The sequence below is a fragment of the Sebastes umbrosus genome, chromosome 5 (assembly GCF_015220745.1).
Source record: "Sebastes umbrosus isolate fSebUmb1 chromosome 5, fSebUmb1.pri, whole genome shotgun sequence".
Classification (NCBI taxonomy): Eukaryota; Metazoa; Chordata; class Actinopteri; order Perciformes; family Sebastidae; genus Sebastes; species Sebastes umbrosus.
The window spans coordinates 16,212,473-16,232,622 of NC_051273.1; the positions used below are offsets into that span (position 1 = coordinate 16,212,473).

The 20,150-nt window shown below is 43.5% G+C and overlaps 1 protein-coding gene across 5 annotated transcripts in view; it reads left to right on the top strand.

Moving 5' to 3' along the window:
* The window catches only part of abl2 (c-abl oncogene 2, non-receptor tyrosine kinase), a 29,657-nt gene extending 11,484 nt beyond the window's left edge, over nt 1–18,173 (top strand). The window contains exons 1-12 of one of the 5 annotated variants that reach the window (XM_037769662.1): nt 6,060–6,251; nt 6,567–6,728; nt 9,270–9,565; nt 9,690–9,962; nt 10,158–10,242; nt 10,362–10,539; nt 10,659–10,843; nt 10,944–11,096; nt 12,133–12,222; nt 12,630–12,812; nt 14,074–14,088; nt 14,706–18,173. In XM_037769662.1, coding sequence (XP_037625590.1) covers nt 6,149–6,251; nt 6,567–6,728; nt 9,270–9,565; nt 9,690–9,962; nt 10,158–10,242; nt 10,362–10,539; nt 10,659–10,843; nt 10,944–11,096; nt 12,133–12,222; nt 12,630–12,812; nt 14,074–14,088; nt 14,706–16,549 — 3,567 coding nt within the window. In that variant the 5' untranslated portion in view covers nt 6,060–6,148 and the 3' untranslated portion in view covers nt 16,550–18,173. Of the gene's footprint in view, nt 1–6,059; nt 6,252–6,563; nt 6,729–9,269; nt 9,566–9,689; nt 9,963–10,157; nt 10,243–10,361; nt 10,540–10,658; nt 10,844–10,943; nt 11,097–12,132; nt 12,223–12,629; nt 12,813–14,073; nt 14,089–14,705 lie in introns of those variants that run through there. The other 4 variants (XM_037769661.1, XM_037769659.1, XM_037769657.1 and 1 more) reach the window with 4 other exon arrangements.
* The last annotated feature ends 1,977 nt before the right edge of the window (nt 18,174–20,150 follow it).

A 20,150-nucleotide genomic window follows, 5' to 3' on the forward strand; every position in this document is an offset into this window, starting at 1 on the left:
GTATTCCCTTGTAGACAGCCAACACGGTGGCTGCATAGACAGAGATGAAAAGGGAACGTTCACGGGCGTTCCCTGCAGCGGCTGGCCTGTATGTACGTGTAGAATTACTTACTCAGAGGTTTGCCAGGATTTGTAAAAGGTGGGGGTCTCATTGACGTACCGGTGTGATCTGTGGGCACAAGACAAGTGCATACATGTATATGGTTATTGAGTGTATATACTGTATATAATAGTTCCACTGCTGATGAACTGATCGGGTATTTCCCTCTTGTTTTCACACGATAAATTTCTAGTCCTTGAGGGGAATATCTTCCTGAGTCAGTGCACACACACACACACACACACACACGCACACGCACACGCACACGCACACGCACACGCACACAAACACAAACACACACTTGTGATGTGGCATTAATGAGGCTATTGTCCTTTGTCCAGTCCTCATGAACAACAACTGACTCTCCTCTCTCTTCTCTCCAGCTATGGACTGCCTCTCAAACTGTAGATGGATTGCTCATAAATCCTGTATTAGAAACAAGCATGTTAACTTCAGTTCAACTAACAGTGTTTTTTCAGTATTGATTAATCTTGACTGATAAATTCATTAAACATTTACTCTTTTAAATCAACAAAGAAACTCAGTTTTACAGCTTTGGCGATTAAATCAACTAATCGATTAGTCGACGAAGTCATATGAGTGTTAGTCGAATAAGCATTTCTTTGGTTGAGGACAGCCGTAATAGAAATACACTGCATTAAAAGCTTCAAGAAAAGTATTGCACAGGCTGTTTGATTGACATTTAGCCTTTGTGCCAGCCCTCCGTAGTATATTGTAATTATTACTTTGCAGTTTTTCATTATATCTTGTATCCTGTACTTAGTAGTTTTGATTTTTTTTTCCCTGGTTGAATACTGTATAGAGCTGCAACTAATGATTATATTCATTACCGTTTAATCTGGCGATTATCTTCTCGATTAATCGATTAGTGCCGTTTGGTCTACAAAACATCTGAAAATGAAGACGAATTCCCATCACAATAGCTTTGAACTCTAGGTGAATATATGTATATTAATAAACCTGACTTGACCTGATTTCTCCTCGCCTTTCCCTAACATTGAAATTTCTTTCAAATCTCTATTAGTGGTGATATGGCAATATCATGTCGATATGTTTTTGTGTTCATCAGACAGTTTGAACAAAAACAAAGAGCTGTTACAACATGATTTATCAGTGAGACACAATGTGATCATCAAATATGTTGCTACTAGATAACAACATATTACTGGAAACTAGGGATGTAAGAAAATATCGATACACATGAGTATCACGATATTTTGTAGTGCGATACTGTATCGATTCTCTTTTTAATTAAACTCTCAAAAATCCAATGGCCCGCCGTCGGGCCCGACCGCTATTAGATCTTTCGGAGGTTGTACCGTGCTCAATTTTAAAGCTAGATTGAAGGAAAAGGCATCATATGATACTAAAAAACTTAAGGAATTTATTGGTACCAACCATGTCATAGTAGCTTGCCGAGAAGGCTCTCCACTTTACCCATGAGTCTCCACTTAACAGACATGCCCAGCTTATGCTACTGCCATCGCCTTGCTTGTAGTGTCGCAATACATTGAATTGTTACTCAAGTATCATGATACGTATCGTATCGCCAGATTCTTGTCATTACACAGCCCTACTGGAAACCAGTGTCTCAGGCTCCAGCCCTCCTTTTTCTGTAGTAATCTATGACTCACCCGTATTCTTCATCTTGTCTGTCAGTGAGTCTTCCACAGGATCTGATCTGGCCTGTCCTACAGGCTTATGTAATGTCTTGTGTACGTGGGTCTCATCCAGCATTGTCTCAGGTTTTTGTTGGGACTTCCTGCAGGCAGCCATCCGTCTATCTCCACACCACCTCCATCACTATGTGCGCCGCTCTGTAGGGTTATTTCTGGATGTCATGCTGCTATGTTTTGTTCTCCAGCTGCTAAAAATACACCCTTACCTCGCTGGTCATGCTTCAGATACGATCTGTATTGTTTTTGATTAGGGTGTGTAAAGTGATGTTATTGTGTTGTTTCATACTTTGGCACAAGAAGGCGGGTTGGTGAAGCTTTATAGACACATGGAGGCACAGACTCTCGTACAAACAGCTGCAGGGGAAGCAGCAGGGTTGTGGTGGACGGCCAAGGAGATAGTCTCACCATTGATGTGTGTCTACATGTTATGCGTGTGTGTGCCTTAGGACCAGGGTCACCTCTGTCCCAGCTGTCTTAGGGGGTGCAAGCTTGGCGTGCCCCTCCAGACTTGCAAATACCCTTTCTGCTCCGCTCAACACAAAGCCGTCGTTTCTTCACAACGCACATGTGCTTCACTTCACAGCACACACACACACTGAGGCACCCGGACGGGCACACGACATACCCCACGCAGACCAACTGCTCCCTCAATCAAACCATCCAGCTAGCACATGAGGTCTCAGCTCGGCCAAGTGGAACAGCATCTCGCTTTTTAGTCAGGCATAAGAAGGATTTAGAAGCGATTTTAAGAAATATGATCGACTTAATGAAGCTGGATCATGCCATGAAAACAGTTTGATGTAATTAGGTTATTTGATTTGCGCCGCGGAGTACTTGACTAATCAGTGATTTGAGTTTCTGTTTGTCTGGGATGACTGGAATAGACGTTCCTCAAATCGAGACCTTTGACAAACGTGTGTAGCATAATAATATCAGTATTTCATTAAAACATTCCTGAGAGGAGTGATGTGATATGTAGCTATGTAAGAGGAGCAGCTCTGACAGTTGGCTCAGCCTGGCCGCAGCAGTTGTAGTCATGCATATTACACACTTTTACACACACACAGAAGAAAACTGTGGGTCAATAGGACCCACCCCCCCCCGACTCACCCTCCCACCCCAGGGGAACAAGACCAGCCATCTGCTGTTGGCCACAGCGCCTCACACACTCCCACACTGCACATACACACATGTCACATCCAACTCAACTTTCCTCCATACCATACACCCTGCCCTCCCCCCCTACCTCTGTATATACATCCCCCCCCTTTACCACACGTTTTTCTCGCTCCCTCTCTCTGCCACGTTTTGCCGTCCCTTACAGTGCATTAAACCGCAGAGACCATCAGTCATGGATGTGTGTGCTCTCCAGATGGACCTAGGAAACCTTGACTCCCCTAGGCCACATCAAAGCTAGTAGGGAGTTCCCAGCAGGAGGCTGCTAGTAGTCACTACTGTAACTTCAGAAGTTTAGGTGGTTTGATCCAAGGACAGCGTGGGTAAATACTTTGTCTGGGGGGTCTCCGTCTCTCTCTGAGATTGCTTCACGTACAGCATTTGTTCTCCCGCAGTGAAGGAGATGGTTTGAGAAGCAGCTCGTGCTCCGGGAGAATGCACACTTGTGCTTTTCAGTCTACGTAGACACGCAGCTGAGCTTTAAAACTGTTCGGAGAAAATCAGTGTTTCTTTGGATACTCGGACTGGTAGCTGACCAAGATCAGGGCAGAAGATGTACTGGGAACTGTGGCTGAGCCAGGTCACGGCCAGTGCCGCGCTGCAGTGCATGCTGGTCCAGAACAAAGGTGGGCAAGCGTTGTGGATGGACTAGACAATATTGAGCTAAATTGTTTGACAAAGGAGAAAGATATTATTGAGTGTTGATTTGAACGTAACTCGGCTTTCATCTGCATGCATGGCATGTGCCTGCCACATGGTGCGGACTAACAATGGAAAATGATTAATTTCTTGATGAATTTCTGCACACAGATTTCACTCAATACTTTGAGTTTGCACGGGCCAACCTAAACTGCTCTAAGGAAAAATGAAGTATTTAATAATCGCATTACGCCATGCCAGAGTCTCAGATGCTTGGAGTGAAAAGCCTGCTTCATTCTCACAGACTTCCTCAAAGGTTGCCTGGCATCTAGCATGTATCAAGTTTGGGGTCTCAATTTTCAAATTAAAAACCAAATCTTAAAGAAATATTAAATTTGTGTGCTGTGTGTGATTGTTCACACATTCGCTGACCTTAAGAGTCCAGTTTGTGTTGGTCACATTTTACATCAGCTTCCTTTTAGCTTGGTTGCATAGCATTGCTTTTGTATTTGTTAGTTTGGTTGACTGTTCTATTACTAGACCAAGGACATACTGTATATCTACATTATTATATGAGACTAAATATCTTGTCATGTTGTCTTAAATGCTGGTCCAGAACAAAGGTGGGCAGGCATTGTGTGTGTGTGTGTGTGTAGATGTGGAAGCTTAGTGGACAGACTGGACAATGTTGAGCTAAATTGTTTGGCAAAGGAGAAAGATATTATTGAGTGATGATTTGAACATAGCTCTCTGCTCTCATCCACATGCATAGCATGTGTCTGCCACATGGTGCGGACTAACTACTTAGTTTCTTGATGAATTTCTGCCAACTTTGCCAGATTAGAGCAATTATGGCACACAGATTTCACTCAGTACTTTGAGTTTGCAAACTGTTCTAAGGAAAAAATAAGTATTTAACATGTTTTAATTGCATAAAGTCATGCCAGTGTCTCAGATGCTTGGAGTGAAAAGCCTGCATCATTCTCACTGACATACATCCAGTATTTATCAAGTTTTGGTTCTCAATTCTCATATTAAAAACCAAATCTGAAAAAAATGTTAAGTTTCTGAGCTGCGTGTGATTGTTCAAACATCAGCTGAGAGTCACAGTCAGCTGCTTTTGTGTTTGTGTTAATCACAATTGTTATTTTAAACCAGCTTCCTTTCGATCGAATATGATTTCTTCAGTTGATTAGTCATTTTATTTTGCCTTTTTCATGATGAATGACTTATTTCTAAGAAACTTATGAGCACATCTCTGGTAAACACAAGATTTAAAGTGGTGCTTTTGTGTGACTCTTTGTAGAGAAACTCACAGATCTGTTGATTAAAACAACTAATCGATTAGTTGATAAAATGTGTGTTAGTCGACTAAGGATTTCTTTGGTCGAGGACAGTCCTAGTTAGACTGGTTGGCTGTTCTATTACTAGACCTAAGACATATATCAAATTCTGACTAAGAAATTGTTATGAATCATCTAGTTTCGTTGTTAAACTTGTTAAATGCCTGAATGTGGAGGTGGTAGCAGCTTGTTGCAACAGCAGATGTTGAAAACCGGAAGATGACCTTTAGTTGTCCTCATAAGTGCCTAATGTGTCTCTTTCTCTTCTCCAAATCATAGCATTGTGATTTTTTTCCCTTACTTTAGCCATTTGGTTTCATTCTGACTAAAATAAAAATCAGCCAACATGATTCAAGACCACACCATTAGAAAGAAATGATGACTAGTCTGTGCTGATGTAGCTCACTGCCAAACCACGTTTTATTTTGGGCTGTATGTGTACAAAAAGACATATAGCCGCTATTTAAAATAATGCAGCCAGATCACCTCGGTTTATGGTCTTTTGTCATTTGTAACAGGGTTTGTATTGCTGCTTTCCCTTTTGTTTTTTAATACTTTGGTTACGTGGATAAAATATAAACACAGCTCGGTGTAATGCAATCCTATAAAATTATACCACAATTACAAACCATAGAGTGAAATGAACACCTCTCTGACTCAGTCTTAACAAAAACAGAACACTTTTATAAATGTAGGACTTATGAACTGTGTGTACATTTAAAAGAATAAATCAAGGTTAATTACTATGTTTGAGACGCTGCTTGCACCTTTTTGAGGCAAGAAAAAACATGCTAAGTAATGGCTTTTCCATTTTAAAGTTGGTTGTACTGCAGTACAGTAGTTCTCCATTCTTTGTCCCTCCATTTCACCACCTTCCTCTCCCACTCGCTCAGCAGCTGTCCAGACATGCAGCGACTTTGGCAGCAGCTGTTGAGTGTAGTACGTGTAAGCCACGCATGTACTAGTTCATGGTGTGCTTGTGGGTGTGTGTTATGTAGCTATGGTAATCACTGCATCTTGTGCAGGGTGAGAATCTTTCCCAGCACAATGTCGTAGCTCCTCCCTCGTGCTCGCCGTATAATACACACATACAAAACCACTCCCACCTTAGATCTTACCTGGCTCGGGCTGGATACGGTGTGTTTAGTCAGTAATTACATAGCTCTTCAGAGAGTGGATTGGTTAAAGTAATGCTTCTGAGGTGCCTGCAGGCAAGCAGCAGTTTTGAGGAAGAGTGGACGGCTCTGAACGGCCGTAATCTCCGCACAGGGTTCAAACAGCCTGGACAGACAGGTAGACCATCTGCAACATGGACTCTAGGGATTATAATTCAATCTGTATCATTTAGTTAGAGGACATCTTGCCTCAGCTACCCTGCTAGCCAAGTATTTTTCGCCTCAGGATGGTATTGGAATAGCTTTTTGTGATCGGTTTGTGCTGATTATTAGACACAAAACAAGTTATTGTAATGGGTTTCTGAGTACGATTGAGGCTACTTTTTTCCATTATTGTTTACCTGTGCAAATGATGTTGCATTCTCAGTCACATTTGTCCTATGGTTTAACTTTTCTCTCTCTCTCTCCATTGCCTCTTCTCGTCCTCCAGAAGCTCTCCATCGGCCGTTCGGCCTGGACTCCGCAGCGCTGACGGAGGCGGTGCGCTGGAGCTCCAAGGAGAACCTGCTGGGGGCGGCCGAGAGCGACCCCAACCTCTTCGTTGCACTTTATGACTTTGTCGCCAGCGGAGACAACACGCTCAGCATCACTAAAGGTAAACAACAAGAATCGTGGTACTGTCATTTCTTTTCTCTGATTCACTGTAAATTAATTGCAACAACTGATTTAATGTTGATGGTTTCGTCATGGTATGTGCCGAAACAAGACTTGAAAGACTTGCCCTCCAGCACACTCCTTCCATGCATCATCACTGAAGGTCATTGATCAGCTATGTGACGTGCCTTCCCGATCATCACTGTTGACATTTGTTGCAACAGAGCAGAGGGATTTCCTTACATGTAGGGAAGAGTCACTGGTAACACTCCTCGAGGCGGTGCCTGTGATTGGCAGGTCAACAACTTCTAGCTGAAAGGATGTTCGATGAGTAAAAGTGTAGTTATGCCTCAGGAATGTTGTGTGTCAATAGAGCGCACTAAACCGTCACTATAATGGCAGCCTGTCATGACATCAGCTGGTATATGTGTGACCCCCAGCCTATAGCTTTTTCTTTGTCACTCGCCCACACACTCTTCATTCCTCTTTTACACCACCTGTGAGCCAAACGTTTTTATACTTTATCATCCACTGAAAATAATCTCGGAGCTTGTAGCAAGGAAATGTTATCTGTGCAGACAGAAAATACCAGTGATACTTATACTATGTCTTAATCTTTTCACTATTTCTTATGACACACTCTGTCTTCAGGCCAAACCTCCTCCTCTAAATTAGCAGGAGTTAACCGGTCAACCAGCTCTCTACACAGTAATGAACTTAAAATACCCTCTTAATATTATCCAGAGACAGCCCGGCTTGTGTCCCCAACCGATCTAAAACATTAAACGTGGCAGAGTGTTAATTATCCATCGTTTTAAGACTTCCATGGCAGCTGCCCGGGATGGAAATGATGTTTAGACCCTGACTCATGGAGTGAATCGGAGATTCCTGCCCACATGCGAGCACATGTGCACTCCCAGGCTCCGCTGCACTTTTCCTATCTGTTCCGCTCTTTGGAAACACCCCAGCGTGCCTCTAATGCTGCGTTAATATGGAATATGTTCAACTGTAATAATAACAGGTGGATGAGCACAGCGGGCAAGGGGCTGATCAGAGAGAGGGACTTAGCATGCCCGTGTCTGGGGCTAATCTTTGTCTCTGCTCTGTGCCAGGTCAGACCAGGCTAGGCCAGGCTAGCCAGGGCCCAGCTTCAGGCACACATGGCTCTTAATGTGAGGCAGGGAGGCAGTCAGTGTTTCCACTCCCACAGAACGTACAGACACAGAGGAGACTGATGGATTGGTGGGCTGGATGCGGATAACCATCTCTGTTTAATGTAGCTTTGTGGATTGCTAGCACAGAGTGTTTCGCTTTGAGAGCTAGACGAGCAGCTCTGGTTAGTGGTTACATGTTAGCAGGCCTTGGTTGTCTGACTGACTAGACCTACTGTGGTTAAATGTCTGCTATTTCTCACAGTTTAAGGCATCATGCGACCGAGTCTTGATAGCCTAAAGCTTAAAGCGTTCAGATCGACTCCAGCCCTGCGTGAAATGGTGGATAACTTTGTAATTTGTTTATTTCTACTGTTTACCTCGCAACGAGAGTTCAAATAGTTGCCTCCGTGATAACTTTTCAGAGTTGTGTGAGTATTATAAACTGCTGTGCAGTGTTTTGGCATCTGATAAGCTATTAAATGCATTAATTTGTTACTCCACCTGGACTTCTGGATCAAATTTCATTGTCTCACCGGTATCTTGTGTTGTTATAACACGCCGCTGTTTTCGGTCTGAACGCCCACTAAAAGGTAACCTTTTGATGATGAAAGATTTCAAGGGGTTAAGGGATACTTTGTGGGTAAAACTTTGAGTCTGAGTGGTGGGAGAGATAAAGACGGATTTGGACAGGAAGAAAAGGCAGTGTAGAGGATGTGGGGTGGAAGTGCAGAGGTAGCTAGACTCCTCTCTCCCCTCTTTCTCCAATCCTTCATCAGACCGGCAGGACTGATCACTGCTTCATTCAGTTATACTGATGCTCCCCCCACCCCCTCTCCTCCAATCTCAAGCACATCAGCCGCTCTGCTCACTCATGTCTCCTGCACTGATGTCAGAGACAGAAGGAGATAGAGACAACAAACCAAGTCTCTACACGCCTGGTTTTGCCTAGCCCTCTATGACAGATATGCAGTTCAACCCTATCATTGTTCTGTAGCTTTTGATGTAGTTTCAATGAGAGGCACGTCGTATCCATGACTCCTCTTTCCTGTGTGACCTGTTATTAAGACATGATGACCAACGCTGTGACCTGATAAGTGTCTCTCTAAGGAATCTGAAAGAAAACTGAATGAACTCCTGTAATCAGCGTCAAATATTTATTCATAAAATACAAGTCTATTCTTTAGACTCATAATTAGAGAATTTTTATCTTCACTTTGTAGTGGCTTGCAGGGTTTATTCAAAAACTGATTAGCTGTAGTCTCTTTTTAAAGGGCACTTTAGCAGTACACATGATGGCTCTTTCACCATATTAATCTTTCAAACCACCTCTCCACTGATTATATCACCATGAGATCAAGTCTTACAATGTTGCCCCTCCCTGTGTTCAGGTGAGAAGCTGCGTGTGCTGGGCTACAACCAGAATGGGGAGTGGAGCGAGGTGCGCTCTAAGAACGGCCAGGGTTGGGTGCCCTCCAACTACATCACGCCAGTAAACAGTCTGGAGAAGCATAGCTGGTACCATGGGCCCGTGTCACGCAGCGCCGCAGAGTACCTGCTCTCGTCCCTCATCAACGGCAGTTTCCTGGTCCGGGAAAGCGAGAGCAGCCCCGGACAGCTGTCCATTTCTCTCCGCTATGAGGGGAGAGTCTACCACTACCGGATCAACACATCCTCTGATGGAAAGGTAGAATGAAGAATTTAGAGTGGTTGACATTAGTTGGTGCTGGGACTTTGGCAGCATTTATTAACTCTGTCCTTCTTCTCATCCTTTCCTTTGTCTTCACCCACCTCCACGCCTCCCCTCTCAGGTGTATGTGACGTCCGAGAGCCGCTTCGCCACCCTGGCCGAGCTCGTCCACCATCACTCCACTGTAGCCGATGGCCTGGTCACCACCCTGCACTACCCAGCACCCAAATGCAACAAGCCCACAGTGTACGGTGTGTCGCCCATCCACGACAAGTGGGAGATGGAGCGCACAGACATCACCATGAAGCACAAGCTGGGAGGAGGCCAGTATGGAGAGGTGTACGTGGGAGTGTGGAAGAAGTACAACCTCACGGTGGCTGTCAAGACACTCAAGGTAAGAAGAAGTCCCTCTTATCATAACTGAACTTTATTGTTGAAAGCTGAATTGTAAAAGTGGTTATAGGTCACCATCTGCAGGCAGACTTTGGTAATACACGTGATACTGCATGTTACTTGTTCCCAGCTGTCCAACCCACTGATAAAATTCCTCTTTTCTTTTTACATTTTATTCTATTTTCCACAACGACAGGAGGACACCATGGAAGTTGAAGAATTTCTGAAAGAAGCAGGCGTTATGAAGGAGGTTAAACACCCGAACCTCGTCCAGCTACTCGGTCAGTATTTATGAACACCACTGTGCTACCGTACCTCCTGAAATGACTCTTGAGCTGTCTTTTGCGGACACATTTCACTCTTCTTGCCGTCTGCATTCTAACCGCTGCCTCTCCCACAGGTGTGTGTACGCTGGAGCCTCCGTTCTACATTGTGACAGAGTACATGCCACACGGCAACCTACTGGACTACTTGAGAGATTGTGACAAGGAGGAGGTGAACGCTGTGGTGCTGCTGTACATGGCCACACAGATCTCCTCTGCCATGGAATATCTGGAGAAGAAAAACTTCATACACAGGTGAGGAGATACTCTAGGCATGTCTCTCTGTGCGTGCATGCCTTGCATATTTGTCCACCTCTTATGTCATAGTAATCTAATTTCTCTCTCTTCTGCTTCCTTCACTATCCCTCTCTCAGGGATCTTGCAGCGAGGAACTGCCTAGTTGGGGAGAATCATGTCGTGAAGGTTGCAGACTTTGGCCTGAGCAGGTTGATGACTGGTGACACCTACACGGCCCACGCTGGAGCCAAGTTCCCCATCAAATGGACTGCACCAGAGAGCCTCGCATACAACACCTTCTCCATCAAGTCTGATGTCTGGGGTGAGCAATACATGAGCATACATTCATACTTAGCATTTCTCTCTTGTAGCTTATTACCAATGTGCTAATGTTCGATCCTCTAAAAATGTCTTCCTTACAGCATTCGGGGTGCTGCTGTGGGAAATTGCCACCTATGGCATGTCTCCGTACCCTGGCATCGATCTGTCTCAGGTCTATGACCTCCTGGAGAAAGGTTACCGCATGGAGCAGCCCGAGGGATGCCCACCCAAGGTCTATGAACTCATGAGAGCATGTGAGTAGTAGCTATCTTTTACTTATTCACCAAGCGGTTGCACTCCAGTGGGAAGACATGAATAGAGGTCGACAGCTTTGAAAGAGTTGGTTTGCCCAATACTCTTTCCTAGATTTCTGTCAAATCATGTCACAATTCATCCCCTTCCAATCTGTCTTTAAAATCGGCATCCTGTTTTTAGAAAGAAATAAAGATTTACAAACTATAGTCTGGAATTACAGGATCTGTGAAAAAACAGATTACATTCTACTTTATTTAAAGTCATTTATACCCTTTTCCCGCCAATCTTGGTGCATATGTGCAGGTTTTTTTAAACATGGGAAAAGTCGCTAAAAATAGCCGATAGACTCCTTTCCCATTGTGAGTATGCCGTGCCGTTGCACTGGCCTTTCTGGGTTTTTTTTCCTGGCGTGTCACGTTCGATGTCACGGATGTGCCGGCCAACACGGAAGCAGGGTTAGTAAACAGTGAAAATGTTACGGTGGTTACTTCTTTTTTATACATCTGTTACTTATTCAGTCTCTCTTTTAAACTCTCAAACCAGAGTTGGTGACTGTTCTGTTGGAACAGCGGGAAGACTTACAAAGACGGTTTTGATGAGTTTTATTTAGTTTCTGTCGAGTTTGCATGAAGTGTTTGTTACGCCGATCAGCGAGGTAAAATGACTGTTTTGTGACTGGAGTCTGGTTGCTTTGAGGAGAACATATTAATTGTATGTTCTTTATATTATTAAATTATCATAATTGTCCAAATCCCTGTTGATTTATTAATATATTCACTTCAACGCTCATCACATAAATTAGCATGTCCACCCGGGTGTCATGTTTCCATCACTGCCGATCAGAGCTGGAGCTGATAAACCCGTGACTACTGCAGATTCATTTGTCCTGGGATTGAATGCCGAATTACACTGAAGACAAAAGCCAGATGTTAGTGGGTGTTAGTGAGTTTTCTGTCCAGTGGGAAAGGAGTTACATAGTCATCAAATACAGTACTTTCTTGTAGTAACATGCCTCTTTGTCTGTCTCTCTACCAGGCTGGCAGTGGAGCCCGTTGGACCGGCCTTCATTTGCAGAAATCCACCAAGCCTTTGAAACGATGTTCCATGACTCCAGCATCTCTGAAGGTACAGTAACCTGTCAGTCTTTTGTGCAGCTCAAAACCTGCTTTCATAAAGCTTCTAAAACCGCTGCACTGGTTAAGCTGAACAGACTGACTTCTACTTAGCTCAGCTGAGCTGCCTGTTCAATTTAGCTGCTTTGAGAGACGGCTAGAAAATCTGTTATACGATGAAACTTCATTAATCCCTGTTAAGAAACGTCAAGAAGTGTCATTGGACCTGCAAAGTGTATAAAATATGGGTAGTAAGAGAAGAAGAAATTATATATTTAGAAAATAAAAAGTTTATACCTTACCACATAATGCATGTAAATGAATGTAGGTTGTTTTTTTCCAGCAAATGTATGTATGTTGGTTTGAATTTTGATTGTGACTACCTCCTAATTGAGTTTTTATCTTTTTCGTACATTGCAGAGGTAGCAGAGGAGCTCTGTAAGACGGCTTCCTCTGGTCACTGCGGACCACTTCACCCTTTCAGTCACGACATGCCCCTGTTGCCTTCCAAATCTCGCACACTCCACAAGCACACAGAAAACAAGGAAAACATTGAGGGCGGACTCGACGGACGATCCGACCATGGCACGCACGGTCACTCAGGTACAGCCAGACATGCCCACCTCACTACCAACCAGTCAGACGCACCACATTATGCTCCTGCAGGTACGCCAGAGGACATCGATTCACAGAGTACATTGCAGCGCCGCCGAGCCCGTCGCCTGAAAAGAAGGGCCGTCATTTTCCTTCCCGACTGACCACTGGTGCCGGCATCCGGTCGATCATCCAGCGCTGTCTCAAGGCAGACCCTATACACTGGCCTAGAATTACAACTGTTTCAGCACTCAGATGTATTTGATTTCTAAGGTTCAAGGTTCTATGAAACATCAGTGCTCATGTCATCCAACACCAATTAAAAGATGCTGAAGATAAAAGTAAAACATAATTATATTATAACCAAAAAATATAGATACACCGAATAAAGATTTATTCCAGAATAATCCTTCTACAGAAACAATAAAAGAGTTGAAATACTGCATTATCTGCAGTAAAGTGTACAGTAGACTGAGGCAACATCAGTTATTATGAGTGAATACTTTATTTATTTATTCCTCAAGGATTATAAATGTAGTTTCAGCTCATCTATCATGTGATCCATGGTGTCACTTCAAGTCAAACACCTATATATTGAGTCATCTACATGTTCAACCAAACCATTGTTGTCTCACAGTGTATATATGTAGTGTATATATGGAAACTATTTGTTTTCTGTGATGAAATGAAGATCTTGCTCATATTCTGTCTTGTCCTGTTTGTTGTATTGCTGTTATTCCCATACCCCAATCAATACTTGGTAACGCATGTATTCATATTCGCTAACCTTAATATTAAATTTCCATAACATTGTCTGTTGTTTGTCTTGTCTCGTTTAAGTTATTGCTTTATTTATTTATTTATTTATTTATTTGTTTTATATTGAAAATAAAATGTTCCATTTGTGTGTTAATGTGATGCGTGAAGAAGACAGTCTGTTCCTGTTTTTGTCTTTGTCTTCCTTTTTTCCCACCTTCTTCTGCCACTGTGGCCATTTTGTTTAACTTTTATGTTTTGGTCCATGAACATAAGTATTCACCAATAAAGTAGGTTTCATTAAGTCCAATAAAAGTGGTGAACATGCCAAACGTTTCATAATGTCATTAAGCACAAGACAAGACTCATATAAAACATCAGTGTATGTTTGATATTAATGAAACCACAAAGATTTCAACCACAGTGTTTACTTTATGTTCATGTCTAATGTGTTATTGTACTAATATTTCTTGTTTATATGCATTTTATTTACATGCAAATGCTTTTGATGCAGAGAGAACCATGCCAAGTAAGAAATACTGAGTGAACTATTAGTGCCCTTATTCACATCACATAACTTTTGTCTTTATAATGGGTTAGAGTGAGCACTTTTCTCCTCCATATGTCCTAATTCTTTGCCTGGTTAGAGAAGATTGTGCACCATTCTGTATTAATTTAAAGGCCAGCAGCTGTGAAAATGTTTTTTCCCTCTTTGAGTTATGCAACAGCCCTCCTCGTAACAGAGGTTGGGCAATTTCTGATTGGCATGTGTTATCATTAAGTCCTAGAAGTGTATTCATCACCCCATCTTTTACAAGAGCAGCTTGTAAATCATTGAATCAGTGTTTGCATGTGCATGACTGGCATGGTCTGAAAACTTTCCATCCCTTTTCCTGAAATGCTTTTTCCTTCCTCATGAGTCCCCGATGGGGAAAGAACAGCTTTTAGAGCGATTGCCTGATGCAATGAGTGACATTAATGTATAGGCAAGCATATTGAGGGACTAGGGGGATTCAGAGCAGTATTCTTTATTGCCTGTTTCTTGCAAGGTATTAAGTAACCTTTTAACAAAGCGAGATGTGTTCCTGCTGAGTTCAGCCCAGCGTCGTTGCATTGTTTTAATCAAGCCCTCTCTTCTCTCTCCAGGCTGGGCTTCTACCTTGTTAGGAGGGGATGGCCGATCGGGCAGCTCCCCGGCTCTGCCCAGAAAACAGCAGCCACGAGATAAATCCCCCGGCAGCCTTTTAGAGGACGCGCAGGACATGGGCACATTCACACGAGATCGCAAGACTGGCTTCTTTAGCTCCTTCATAAAGAAGAAATCTTCCTCTTCTTCCTCCTCGCCGTCCTCTCAGCTTCAGCAGAACCTCCCGACGCCACCCAAGAGGAGCAGCTCTTTCCGGGAGATGGAAACGCAGCCTCACAAGAAATACGAGCCCACCGCTGATTTCAGCGCTCCTCCTCCCCTGCCCCAGTCGGACGGCCTCGGCGGTTTCTCTGCCTCTCCCTCTCACTCTCATGGAGAACCCACCCAGACTCAGTCGCGTTGCTGTGGGGCTGCGTTTGGACAGAAACCCTCTGGTGGGGGGTTTGCTTCGCAGGTGACAAGCGGCAGCAGTTGGAGCGGTTTGGCGGGGTTTTTTACCCCAAGACTCATCAAAAAGACGCTGGGGTTACGGACAGGAAAGACAACCTCTTCAGAGGAGAGTGGGAGTATAGTTGGGGGGCCTAAACCCTTCCCTAGGTCCAATTCTACCTCCTCGATGTCATCTGGGCTACCAGACCTGGAGCGCATGGCTCTGACTTTACCCAGGAACCGCAGTGCTAAGCCCCCTTTAGAGAGGACTGCCTCCACCACCTCCCAGCCAGAGAACGGGGCTGCTAAGCCCTCAGAGACTCTGCTGAGGAGGATGGATGAGGGGACGGCACAGATCAGGGAAAGGCCCAAAGCCAAGCTATTACCCAGGAGCGCTGCTGTAGGGGTGAGGGCACCAGGGGTTGGGGGGGAGGTTGGGGAATCGGACAGTCTGTCTCGGGTCAGGGAGGGTAGAGAGGAGAGTGGGGGAGGACTGGACAGGCAGCAGAGTTGGCCGTCTCCCTCTAAGACTTCTAGTTCGAGTGCTTCATCAGCTGCAGCAGGTGCACCAACTCACAACCACAAAGTTCCAGTCCTGATCTCCCCCACGCTGAAGCACAGCCCGGCCGACGTGCACCTGGTCGGGTTAGACTCTCAGGGGAACCGCTTCAAACTGCTGTCCGAGCACCAAGCAGACCGGGACAGGCCGCGACTTGTAAAACCCAAGTGTGCTCCTCCTCCCCCTCCGACCCTGCGCAACCTGCAACACTCCTACAGCGGCGACGGCGAGGAGCAGGTAGGGGGAGCTCCTGTGGAAGTAAACGGGGACACATTGAAAGGTCACAGGTCGGGGCGAATGTCGGGAGGAGCGACGACGGGGAGACCGTCAGTGCCACCACCGCAAGTGCCTCCTGCATCTTCGTCCTCCTCCTTTTCCTCACCTTGCTCCACCACCACCAACACGACGCCCACCAAAATGGCCAACGGAGCCGCCACCACTGCCTCCTCCTCCTCCTCACACACGGCACCATCCGCCGGCTCCAAAGTGGCACTGCGGCGAACCAGGCAGCAGGCAGAGAGGGTGCCCCTGGAGCGAGTTAGCCGCGAGGCCCTGCTGGAGTGTGCCGAGTGCCTGAGCAGCGCCCTCCACGCCAGTGCCGAAAGCCCCTCCAGCAGCCAGGTGCTGGACGCCGGCCACCAGCTGCTAGACTACTGCTCAGGTTACGTGGACTGCATCCCTCAGATGAGGAACAAATTTGCCTTCAGAGAGGCGGTGGGGAAGCTGGAGCTCAGCCTGCAGGAACTGAGGGCCTCATCCTCAGGAGGCGGCGGGCTGAGCGGCGTGGGGCCCAACACTGTACTGGACAACCTGCACAGCTGTATTAAAGAGATTAGTGACGTAGTGCAGAGGTAGCCACTGTGACAACACCAACCGTCACCTACCCAACTTATATTCCCTTTTTTTATGTTTCTGGTTCTTTTGACAGCTTTTTGGGGGACGAAATGAGAAGGATCTCTCAGTACCTCAGAGAAATCACTACAAAATCTATTCTTTTTACTGTTTACAAGCAACTGTTTCATAAAATGCCATTGTGGACACTAATTTTGCTCTGACCTGTACATATTCAGAAATGTTTATACCAAACTAAATGTGGTTTTAAGTCACACCATGAAACGTTTTGCCCCCACGTCTCCACCGGGCCGCGATAAAGGCTTCATTGTCAAATGAATGTCGAGTGTATCAGCTGTGTGTAGCCAGCCCAGAGAGTAGGTCACGTCACTCTGCTTATCTGTCAGTCTGTCGCATAATGAGCGAGAATGATGGCGGCCGTGCCCAGCCTTACTGAGAATACTAGACAACTGTTTTCACCGACTTGGCTCCAACAGTGCTTCACAAATGAGTGAATCATCAGTGGGGTATTGAGTATTTTGCTGAGTCACCATAAGCCATTTTTTTAAAGCCATTTTATTCTAAAGGATTGGACACAACATAAGTATTCAATATGATTCAAGGTTTTGGGGTCTCAATTTCACACTTTTATTCTGTGTGCAGGTGTTTTTTTCCTTTTTTCCATTTCATTTTCATGACAGTATTTTTAAGTAGATGAACAAATGTGATAGAAACTATAAATCTCCCCAAAACTGCTTTTGTTTTTACCGGATCAAAGCCTTGTTTTTGAGAATAATTAGCTCTCTTGACGCAGACATTCCCACGTATCCTCACAAAGCGACCGTTGAGAAAGACTGAAGGGATCAAAGTTGTGTGCATTTGACAAGCGTGTAAATAAGCTCAAATGAAACGTTAGGTGTACGTTTCAGTATTACCAAATACAGGCTTATCAAATCTAAAAAAAAAAAAAAAAAGATTTATATGAATCTATTTTGTTTATTCCCCACAATTCTTAAACACGATGAATGAACGTGGGGGTGTCTTATCATATGCACAGCATTTGTCTTCGCTTCAGTGACGCGACTCACACCTTAACACAGTGCCACATAAATGGGGGGGAAAAACCCCCAGTCTCCTAAAGCATTTCAGTATTTATGTCCTTGCACACTACATTTCTTCCTTGTATGACAGAGCATAAAAGAGCGGAGGGAGAGCACAGGGTAGCGCATGAGCAGGTGAACTGGGACAGTATTTCTATAAGTGTCCTTCCGAGTATGGACAGTGCTGGATTCCCTGTAGCCTTGTCGTGTCCTCAGTGCCTCAAATTCTTCCAAGTATGAACACTGCGACATGCAGAGACCTACTTCACACACTAATCACACAGTACTGATCTCTCAACAAACAAACTGCAGTATGTCTTCAGCACATGAGCGATTTGTACATTATTTGGTTCAAAGAAAAAAAAATGCTTTTTAGAATGTCTATGTATGAACTTGAATTTTAAATTATTCCTGTTTTTGTTTTCTTTTATTAAAAGCACAGACCTATTTTGAGAGAAAAAGTTATGTAAATATTTGATTTATTTCATATCCAGGAAACAAAAGATTTATGTGTGGTTACGGCATAAAGAGCAATGTTTTTGACTGAAGAGATGTATTGACTGAGGCTCATCCACCCAGATCTGAATATCTGCTTTATGAATGTATTATTCTTCCGTTCTGAACCCGGTCGAATGTTCATCTGCACGACTCTTTAATCTCTTAAGGTGCCATTTCTTTTATTATTATTTATTATATATTTTTTTAATTGGCCCATACTTCTAATTTTGGTCACACTAAATAATTAACCCATTTGTGTCCAAAGATTATAAGGAACAATATTCTGATTGGACAAAAGTCTTGAAATTTGGTACGGACATACTTTTATTGATAGTTAGGATTTTTGAAAAATGAGGGGAAAAAAACGCTAACATTGTGTTTATTAAATGTTTTCCTTATGAAAATATTGTTTACAGTACATTTGTATACATATCTTTGATATTCAACTTGTTATGAGTTCATAGATACCAAATACTTTATCTTACTCCTTGTAGTTTCTGAAATATAGCCATTTTCTTATCATACTATATCTAGTATTTGGGCACATGGGACTACCGTATTTTGCTAAAATATAATGGAGTTTATTGCAAAAACAGTCGTCCCACCTTGTGCCCAAAATACTAAGTATAGTATGATAAGAAAAACTCACTTTTCAGCCACAGTTTGACCGATTTTGAAAATGTCTGCACATTTGTGCAAGCCCAGAGGACACTTCCAACAAATGAAATAAAACATTTAATTTACAGGCACAAATGGGTTAAGTCCAGAAACAGCTGCTCTGTTTTTTGAGCGCACACAACTCACACAACTTTCTTTTGCTTTGGCTCACATCTTAATGTACACTGGATAAGGCCTCAGACACATTGGTTCATTGACACATGTTGCATATGAATACTACAAAAATCTAAACACTGCAGGTCCATAACACTTTCAAAATGCCTGTTAACGACACTTGATGGATTGCCAAGTAAACGTTTTTTTTGTCAACTTGTGTTGTGACGCGTTTCATATCATCATTTCCTGTTGTTGTGTGTCAGTATTATTAACGCCCAAGTTCTTGCCAAACGGGATCCTTTGAGACAAACTGATGATTCGTTTCTATTCACTGTGAGTTTCGAATGACATGGACGAAAAAAAATGCCATCATCTTGGTGCCTTTTTGTGAACAAATGTACAGTTACACACACCGTATCACTGCAAGAATTCACAGGTGTGGCAATGTTAAAGTCCATCATTTTCTTTCCTTTGCCATGAGATTGTGATATGCATATCACTACAGCATGCAGCATTTCTGTCATTTGGAGGTTAATGGTCAGAACTTGAAACCGAAAGGTGCACTTTGTCTACGAAGATTATGTATTTAGATGCTCTGTTACTAAGGCCATTTATTAGTGGCCATTAACACTGTTAGTGCAGCCACATCTGGTTACGTTTCCTCTCTAACTAATGACACACGAGTCTGCTGCACTAAACCCAAGCTGCTCTGTCGTCTCATAATCTGAACACATCAAAGGTTTTGTCTAAAAAAAAAATGTCTCTAAGCCAACTTTAAGTTTCTGTTGATTTGTAATGCATCTCTGTGGAGCACGTTTCCCCAAAAAGCTTTATCAAGAAAAAATGTAACCTCCCAGAATCAAACACCAGTCTGTTTTGTTAAGAAATAAAACATGTAGATATTCAATCAATGATTACAGAGTCAATAAATTGATTTGGTACCAATGTTTTTTCCTCAAATCTTATATCTGAACTGACCACAAATTTCCTCTTATTCTCATTATCAGTCTTCTGCATTGTCTTTATTTATGTTGCCTGCATTTATCCTGTATATCTGTTATTTTTTTCTTCTTCTCCAGTCTCTGTTTTGGAGAACAGCTCTGGAGAACGTGTGTACACATCATTATACCAAAGGCCACTTCTTCAGTTGTACGAGTGCAATGTAAACCAACACAAAACATAATGGAATATGTGAATCTAAACAGGGATTAAAAAATAAATGGCAGAGATGTTAACATTAACTTTTTTATTGT